General features: G+C 46.6%; 2 protein-coding genes across 4 annotated transcripts in view; both read left to right on the top strand.

The window, feature by feature from the left end:
- Positions 1–2,223, top strand: part of phf19 (PHD finger protein 19) — a 38,495-nt gene extending 36,272 nt beyond the window's left edge. For both annotated transcript variants that reach the window (XM_031570131.2, XM_042708190.1), the window contains exon 15: positions 1–2,223. This exon is cut by the window's left edge and continues 18 nt beyond it. In XM_031570131.2, the coding sequence (XP_031425991.1) occupies positions 1–319 (319 nt within the window). In that variant the 3' untranslated portion in view covers positions 320–2,223.
- A 119-nt stretch (positions 2,224–2,342) lies between these two features.
- dab2ipa (DAB2 interacting protein a) overlaps positions 2,343–10,000 on the top strand; it is a 121,022-nt gene continuing 113,364 nt past the window's right edge. For both annotated transcript variants that reach the window (XM_031570126.2, XM_031570125.2), the window contains exons 1-3: positions 2,343–3,504; positions 5,121–5,242; positions 7,491–7,632. In XM_031570126.2, the coding sequence (XP_031425986.1) occupies positions 3,444–3,504; positions 5,121–5,242; positions 7,491–7,632 (325 nt within the window). In that variant the 5' untranslated portion in view covers positions 2,343–3,443. The remainder of the gene's footprint in view (positions 3,505–5,120; positions 5,243–7,490; positions 7,633–10,000) is intronic.

A 10,000-nucleotide genomic window follows, 5' to 3' on the forward strand; every position in this document is an offset into this window, starting at 1 on the left:
CAAGCGCAAGCTGCCCTCCTCCAGCTACTCGCTGATGGCCACCAAGAGGGCGGCGTCGGAGAGCGACCCCATCAGCCCGATGAGCCTGCCGGGCGAGGAGCCGCCCGTCGCCATGGAGACCGGCATCGACAGCCACACCTTCGAGAGCATCAGCGAGGACGACTCGTCGCTCTCGCACCTCAAGTCGTCCATCACCAGCTACTTCGGCGCCGCCGGCCGCCTCACCTGCGGGGAGAAGTACCAGGTGCTGGCGCGCCGCATCACGCCCGAGGGCAAGGTGCAGTACCTGGTGGAGTGGGAGGGCACCACCCCCTACTGAACTGGCACCACGGGGCGGGGGGAACGAGGGGGTGTCCCACTCACAACCCCTCCCCCCTGTCCATTAACACATAGAGAAGCAGTTCACAAACCCAACCCTATTCGACCAAATTGTTATTAGGCATCTGAAGCAGCCACAGAAGGGAATGTGTGTGACATTCGCACAGCCAAGCCAGTAGTAGCACTGCCAATGTGTATAAGCTATTACTGGACTGGTCATTACACAGTAAGCCATTTACAGAGAGCACCACCACACACACACACACACACACACACACACACACACAAGCAAGAGGGAACATGAAGGTGTGAATCACACAATTCTGTTCTGTACAACAGAGACCTGTAGCGCTGATGTGTTTGTTTAGAAGTTCACGGATAAATAAACAGAACCAGCCATTTCAGACATTAGTTGGACAACAGCTGATCGAATGCGACTCGCAGCGAGACGGGTCAGAACCAGACGGATCCACTTTAGGATCGTCTGTCTGTCTGTCTGTCTGTCTGTCTGTCTGTCTGTCTGTCTGTCTGTCTGTTGGGAAAGTACAAAGGAAGTGACAACAGAAGAGTTTTACGGTCGTTGTCTGTTTGACCAACGTGGCCACCTCCACCGCCACCTCCACCTCCTGCTTTTCCCCCGAGTAGAAGCGGCGTGTTCACACTCACTCATGTGTTAGCTAATGTTAGCCATCTCTCGTTTCTTCACTCTACTGCAGCCGCAGTATGCATGCGGTTATTCTCTCCACACAGCAGTATGCGCCATATTATGCATACTTGCGTTTCATCTTACAAAATAAGAATACACGTCTGTAAACATGCCTTTTTTTTTCAGTCACAGAAATCTCAGTCATGATGACATATCTAGTGTGACCACACAGCCGTGGCACGGTATAGATGTGTTTGTAAATAGTTATAAATGCGTTCTGTTTTCTGACATTCCTTTCATGTGCAGTTCTATCTGTTGAAGCTTGGGAGAATGTAAACACCAAAGCAATGCAAGCCCTTTACCGAAGCCTTCTATGTGACAGTATTTTCAGCTTTCGTTTGCCATTTCTGTATTGTCAAAGAGGTATTGGACTGTTCTGGAAAAAAAAAAAAATGAGACGGTTCACTACTCTAAATACCAGTTAGAAGTACTTGTTGACAGTTAGTATTTTAACATACGAATAACAATCGTGAGACCTTTTCTTATCTATTTTTAACAATTGCAATAGAAGTGAAACCATAACTGTAACTTTGCCGCTGCCATATCCAAAGATTTTTAATCACACTTAGGTTTTATGGGTAAGACATATTAGTGTCACGATATTGAGTCTCTGCTAACTGGTAGTGTTAAGCTAGTGAACTGTTAAAAGTGCTGAACGTTTGAGATTATTCAGGCTGATACTGAATAGATTGGAGTTTGATTATACTTAAATATTTACCTGTTGTATATAAAATTGGATATAATATGACCCCCCTTTTTGCCATTGCACTATTAACATAAGCCTTCAACTATGCAATATGTTTTGGTAATGGATAGTACCTTCAGTTATTACCAAATACATGAACACAGATAGTTTTGTGCTGATCAAAAGAAAGCATTCGAAAAGCCACTTGCTTTCAGCGTATAATAATGTTTTTTTTTTTTTTTCCTATATGGAACTACTTTTATCTTTCACTGCTTGCCCTTCTATCAAAATAACAGGAAACTATACCCTATCTAAATCCAACAAATGTTCAGATTGTGTCAGATATCAACAAAAAAGTGTCATACCTACAAATGCACCTCTGTGTAGTATTTTGTTTTCTGTTTATGGTTGCTACTCTTCTAGTAGTGTTATGTTAGTGCTTAACGAGATACTGCATACAAATGTGGCCTATGATGTTAAGAGTATTTAATATTAAAATAAAGGTTTAACATCACCAGTAGCTCCAGTTTGATTTTTGATCAATGTGTACATTCATTTGTTGTGAGATTAGATTATCCATCTCTCATTCAACTGTATGTTTATGTAGTAATTTATCCTGTAGTTTTACCTATGCTTTATGTGTATGTAACTTCCTGTGATTCAATTCAGTCCAATTCAATATACTTGATTGGCGTGACCATTTAAAGAAAAAAGTGTCGCCATAGCTTAGAACATAGAAATACATCGAAACCTTGAACATTCAGAAACATAGAATATAAAACGTGGTAAAATACACACACACACACACACACAGTACCTTACTTAACCTTCTTGTAAAAGTAATGTGTTTTTGGGCGAGTAATCTACAGACAAAAAATGTGTATGAACTTGGACATCAGAGGGCAGCATTGCCATGTCAAAAGTGTATGGTGTTATTAAAACGGTCAGGTAAATTGTGCCTAGGTAAATCAACGAGCCTCTTGAATGATTTAAATGATTTCAAGTGGCCTACATTCTGATCGCTGTAACCTTGCCTGAAGGTTTATCAGTATATGCACGTGGTTTGTTTGGCCACAAGAGCCGTTATCGTCAGCTACATGTTTTTATTTATTTCATGTCTTTTATTCCTTTTCTCTGAAAGGCTTTTGAGCTTTTAAGGCTATTCTATTTCACAGCTATGAATGCCTGCAACTGAGTATAATTAAGAAGCGAGTTAGTTATAGCATTATTTCGCATTAGCTTCCTATCCCTTCTTCGTGTGGTCTAATAAAAAAATGACAGAAACATCTGATTTAATCAACTCATACCGCATACCTGTAATGTTAAATGTCTTAGTACAGCATTGATTTTTCCTTTCAAATAAACGCATCTAAGTTCCGAGATGCACCTCCTAGAGCGCTTAGCTGTTAATTTAATTAAGGTGTTAATGACGTGAGTTTGAGGACGGTGGCATGCTCAGTCCAACCACCCAAACATGTTCTTGTTTATGAGACTGGCTGGGATACTCCAACCTACCACACAATACCTGTCATCAGATCTGCATTTGAACTCGCTGCTGTAGGTTTAATCACAAACCTTGTCAGTGCTGCTGCCATGTGAAATCGTAACGCCTCACCGTGCCTCGATGGATTTCAAATGTGGGATTTGCTCGCTGTCTGTGGAATCCGGGCCCACGTGTTGGGGCGACGTTGAGTGAGTGAAGTGTCAACTTTGACAAGTTGCCCAGACAAGGACATGGAGAATCTACTGCCCTACCTGTCAAGAAGCCATTATCAGGGCTGGATGAGGGTCATTGGTAAGCAGATTCAGCGTCTCACCACATAAACTCCAAAGGCTATTTAAAGCAACGTCCAGATAATCTGGTCACGTTACTTTCTATGATTTACCTAGTGGTTGGCTTCTTTTAAACTTGCAAGCTAGTTAGTATAAGCTAGCCGACTTTAGGGTAAATTAGCTGGTCATTTTAGCTATAAATTAGCTATGAACATTAACATTACCGTGACCTGATTTTCTAACGTTGATGGTCAACATGATGCATTAGCTTACTAGACTACATTTAGCACATCTGTGAGAGTCAGTATTCACCTTAACATATTAAACGTATTTTATATGGTTATGATCACAGGATCTGACTCTTTTAAATCGTAATGATTGGCTTCTAGCCTCTCTGGTGCTAAATGTATCTTCACCTAGCTCTACCTGGCAGGTAACAGCACAGTTACACCGGGGTTACCAGAGGCTAAAATTAGCACATCACTCAACAATATACTTTGTGGTACAGTAAGGACTGTTTCATTTGATCGTGTTGCATTCTTACAGGTAATTCAGCAAAGTCATTAACTTATAGTCACATTAACTTGTAGACATTAATTTGCGCAAATTTCATTTAACAAATCACATGTTTTGCGAAGCATGCCGCGCATAACGGTCGGCAACTGTAGGCCGTCAGAGAGAGAGCGACATGATGAATATGTCTTGTGTGTGTCGGTGCGGTATATGAAGTTGGCCTGATTAGATGATCCTCTTAATTAAATAAGGCCGGTTCCGTGCAGCATATCACAGGGGATGCACACTGTATAAAGTTAAGTTAAAGTGGCATTAGGGGCATTAGTCAGATGGGTAAGGCTGGTCTGCATCCTGAATACTAGTGTAGACAGTATTGTACATTGGATGGCCAAGGCAGTCCTGTTGAACATGGAGAGATATCAGTATAGCGTTGACAGAGTTAGGCAGTGTATCATTGCATTAGGGATGGTCTACTGTAAACTTACTGACTGTGCTGTTAGCCCAGATCGCTAAATTCACCTACTGTAAATGTAAACATCAGCCAGTGCCATAGATTTGTGTGTGTGTTGTGTGTTGTGTGTGTGTGTGGTGTGTGTGTGTGTGTGGTGTGCTGTGTTGGTCTCTCTCTCTCTCTCTCTGTGTGTGTGGTGTGCTGTGTTGGTCTCTCTCTCTCTCTGTGTGTGTGTGTGTGTGTGTGTGTGTGTGCTGTGTTGGTCTCTCTCTGTGTGTGTGTTGTGTTGGTCTCTCTGTGTGTGTGGTGTGTGTGTTTGTGGTGTGTGTGTGGTGTGCTGTGTTGGTCTCTGTGTGTGTGTGTGTGTGTGTGTGTGTGTGTGTGTGTGTGTGTGTGTGGTGTGCTGTGTTGGTCTCTCTCTCTGTGTGTGTGTGTGTGTGGTGTGCTGTGTTGGTCTCTCTCTCTCTCTCTCTGTGTGTGTTGTGTGTTGTTTTGGTCTCTCTCTGTGTGTGTGTGTGTGTGTGTGTGTTTGTGTGTGTGTGTGTGTGTGTGTGTGTGGTGTGCTGTGTTGGTCTCTCTCTGTGTGTGTGTGTGTGTGTGTGTGGTGTGTGTGTGGTGTGCTGTGTTGGTCTCTCTCTCTGTGTGTGTGTTGATGTTTATCTCTGCTCCCACAGACATGAAGGGCTCCTCCATCCACTGGATCTCATGTGGTCAGCCCTTCACCGAGCCAATCACATGGAAGCTGAAGTTCTGCATCGCCACAGCCTTTCAACTGGTCATGCTGGACCAAGATGAAGTGAGGGAAACACACACACACACACACACACCCGCACGCACGCACGCGCGCGCACGCACGCACGCACGCACGCACGCACGCACGCACGCACGCACGCACGCACGCACGCACGCACGCACGCACGCACGCACGCACGCACGCACGCACGCACGCACACACACACACACACACACACACAGAGAGACCAACACAGCACACCACAGACACACACACCACACACACACACACACACAGAGACCAACACACCACACACACACACACACACACACACACACACACACACACACACACACACAGACAGAGAGAGACCAACACAACACACACACACACCACACACACACACACAGACACAGACACACACACACACACACACACAGAGAGAGAGAGACCAACACAACACACACACACACACACACACACAAACAGACACACACACACACACACACACACACACACACACACACACACAGAGACACACACACACACATATACACACACACACATATACACACACACACATACACACACTAACACACACACATACACACACATACACACACACACACACACACACACACACACACACACACAGAGAGACGAACACAACACACACAACACACACACACACACACACACACACATACACACACACACACACACACACACACACACACACACTAGGATATTGTCTAGATGTAAACATAAAGCATTTAACAGGAGCTGGAACCAAGAAGGCTGTTTGAAAAGTAAGTCTCATTTCTGCTAAACGCCTTTGAGACCTTTATAATGTTTACTCCACTGGATTGCCCAGAATTCAAATGTTCTCATGATGTTTCTTCTAACGATCTCTTTGTAGAATGTATCTTCCTGGTTTGGTTCCCACAGCAGTGGGATACCAATAGGGGGCAGCAGAGGGCTGGTTTCTGAGGCTTGTTTCTAAATAAGGATTCGGAGCCCGAATAAGAGTTTAGTGACACTGTTTCTACTGACACAGAGGCGATTTCCTTTCCCTTTGATTATGTCTCAAAGAGTGAAAACCATGTCCAACCATTTTTCTTGTCTTGCTCGCTTTTTTTTTCTTGTAGTTGCATGTCGGGGGCTGTACCTGATTTGATCAACTTCATCCAGCTTTATTTGAGTTCACTGCTTATTCACTTGTCCCCTCTCACACATGACTGTCAGTCCTCTCTCACCGGAACCACATTCATCTCCTCACTCATCTGTTCCTCCTCTCCTCCTCCTCACTCTCACACACACACACACACACACACACACACACACACACACACACACACACACACCTCCTCACTCACCTGTTCCCCTCTTCACCTCACACACACACACACACACACACACACACACACACACACACACAATGTTACAAACCAGGTACGCTGATATGCAACAAATGACGGACAAACAGAATGGGCTCGAGTCTAGGGGGGTTTTAATAAACAAAAAGGCGACAATAGAACAGAGAATTTCAGTAACAAAATAGAACGACGAGGAAGGCCGGAATAGCGTGGCGACACGCAGTTGAAGGAGAGAGAGGTTCTGGACGGCGATCCCGGCCTTAAAACATATCGGGCTCCGCCCACGGCTGACAGGCAACACCTGCACACAATCAAAATAGTAGGCAAAGTAACAGACATGGAAATAAGGGAAAACAGCGACCCCTAAGGCAGGAGGACGTAACACACACACACACACACACACACACACACACACACACACTCACCTCCTCACTCACCTGTTCCCCCCTCACCTCACACACACACACACACACACACACACACACACACACACACACACACACACACACACTCACCTCCTCACTCACCTGTTCCCCTCTTCACCTCCCTCTCTCACCTGTTCCCCTCTTCACCTCCTCACACACACACGCACACACACACACACACACACACACACACACACACACCTCCCTCACTCACCTGTTCCCCTCTTCACCTCCTCACTCACCTGTTCCTCTTCACCTCCTCACACACACACACACACACACACACCTCCCCCTTCACCTGTTCCCCTCTTCACCTCCTCACTCACCTGTTCCCCCTCTTCACCTCCTCACTCACCTGTTCCCCCTCTTCACCTCCTCTCTCACCTGTTCCCCCCTCACCTCACACACACAGACACACAGACACACACACACACTACACACACACACACACACACACACACACACACACACACCTCCTCACCTCACCTGTTCTCCTGTGTCTCCTCCCAGCTCCACCCGTTACTGCAGCGGGAGCGCCGGGCGGAGTCCTGCACCGTGTGGATGCTGCACCACCACACCTCCAGCATCCCGGAGGGGGAGGAGCAGACGCCCCCCCCGTCCCACAACAACCATCCCAGCACCCCCAGCTGCAGTGAGTACACACCTCCACAGCCCAGTTCCATTGACGTGCTGCTGCTGGGCTGATGACTGCCTGGGAGTGTGTGTGTGTGTGTGTGTGTGTGTGTGTGTGTGTGTGTGTGTGTGTGTGTGTGTGTGTGACTGCCTGACTGGCTGCATCATGGCTGTTTGGCTGACTGGTTTAGCTGGCTCACAGCTTGTTGTTTTGGTTGTTAGGATTGTTCCCCCCGTCGCTGCTGCAGCCAGGGAATTTGATTTCCATCCGCCGTTTTGTTACTGCCAAAAGCTAGCGGTTCGGGGGCCAGAGGGGGGAGGGGGGGGGAAGGTTCAGTGCCGTGCTGGAACTTCACTCAGTCAAATAGGCAAATAGATTCAAATGCAGTCGCAAACCTGTCGAGAGAGTCGTGTAGTGGGCACACACTAAACGAGATCTAAGGCGTACTCCTTTCTCCCAGACTCTCAAGTGGTCTTAGCGGTTGAAGTCTACGCGCAGGCTTGATTCTTTTTTGTAAACAGTCTGGTTTTTTATACACTTTTCCGTAAACAAGACTCATTGTCCTGCAAACCACACACAAATACACTCCAATAAAACCCAGTTACAGTGGTACTTCTGTGGCGTTTATTTAAAGGCCCACAGACTTGAGCGAGAAAGACTCTGAAACTCCTTTAAAAGATCTGAACTCAAAAGATTCGTTTTTCTTCCTCTGCGGGTTGGTTGACTTTCTATTTTGGTTGTGCTCTGAAAGCTGTCATTTTCTTTGGGTGGCATAATCACAGGGTCGGCGTGAGGCAGCTTTTTGTTTTCCAGGCGCACTAATAAGCTTTATGCTGTGGGCTTGATTATAGTTAGAATAACCGTTGCATTATTCTGTGCCTTCTGAAGGCTCTGCGTGCTTTTCCCCCCGGTTCCACCCAGCAGACCAAACACATGTTGACCTTCTCAAGCCGAAAGGACACACAAAAACATCCAGTACCTCAGAGTGGGAAGTGTGTAGGAGGAGGAGGAACACCCAGTACCTCACAGAGTGGGAAGTGTGTACCTCACAGAGTGTGAAGTGTGTACCTCACAGAGTGGGAAGTGTGTACCTCACAGAGTGGGAAGTGTGTAGGGGGAGGAAGGTCTCACTGAAATATTTAGATGTTGAGAATTTGGCTCTGTGGAGATGGCACGCACGCACGCACGCACGCACGCACGCACGCACACACACACACACACAAACACACAAACAGGCCCTCCCAAACACAGCATCAGACTATTGCTGAGTCAGGAGAGCTCAGACATGTGCTTAAATCCCACAGACACAGACACAGACACACACACACACACACAGCATCATTTAGGAGACGTGTGTCTGTGTGTGAGAGAGGACATGTGTGTGAGAGAGGACATGTGTCTGTGTGTGTGTGTGTGAGAGAGGACATGTGTGTGTCTGTGTGTGAGAGAGGACATGTGTGTGTGTCTGTGTGTGAGAGAGGACATGTGTGTGTGTCTGTGTGTGAGAGAGGACATGTGTGTGTGTGTGTGTGTGTGTTAGATGGGACATGTGTGTGTGTGTCTGTGTGTGAGAGAGGACATGTGTGTGTGTCTGTGTGTGAGAGAGGACATGTGTGTGTGTGTGTGTGTGTGTTAGATGGGACATGTGTGTGAGAGAGGACATGTGTGTGAGAGAGGACATGTGTCTGTGTGTGAGAGAGGACATGTGTGTGTGTGTGAGAAAGGACATGTGTGTGAGAGATGAGTTGTGTGTGAGAGAGGACGTGTGTGTGTGTGTGTGAGAGAGGACGTGTGTGTGTGTGTGAGAGAGAGGAGATGTGTGTGTGTGTGAGAGAAGTAGGTTATATGGGAGTTTGAAAGCAGGCTGTGTGTTTACCATTGGCACAGGGAGAGATAATGAAGGAGAGGAGAGAGACTCAAGAGAGCCCAGCCCAGTCTGCTCCCAGAACACACACACACACACACACACACAAACACACACACACACACACACACACACACACCCTGTACAGCTCAGCCAAGTTTGTTTCAAGAACACACAGAGGTAGAAACAAATGCTGCGACCCAGGTGTAGAACTCCGAGGAAGAACAGCCACAGCCAGTACCCAGAGCTGGAACTGGATCTGGAACTCCAAATCACCAGAACATCAGCCCACCCTAGAACTCACCAGATCATAAAAGACCCATCTAGAACTCACCAGAACATCAGGTAGATCATAAAAGACCCATCTAGAACTCACCAGAACATCAGAACATCAGCCCACCCCAGAACTCACCAGAACAAAAAGACCCATCTAGAACACACCAGAACATCAGTCAGATCATGAAAGCCAGACCCAGAACGGTCCAGGACAGCAGGCAGAACTGAGCTGAGAACGTCTGGCTC

This window comes from Clupea harengus, chromosome 7, assembly GCF_900700415.2.
Source record: "Clupea harengus chromosome 7, Ch_v2.0.2, whole genome shotgun sequence".
Classification (NCBI taxonomy): domain Eukaryota; kingdom Metazoa; phylum Chordata; class Actinopteri; order Clupeiformes; family Clupeidae; genus Clupea; species Clupea harengus.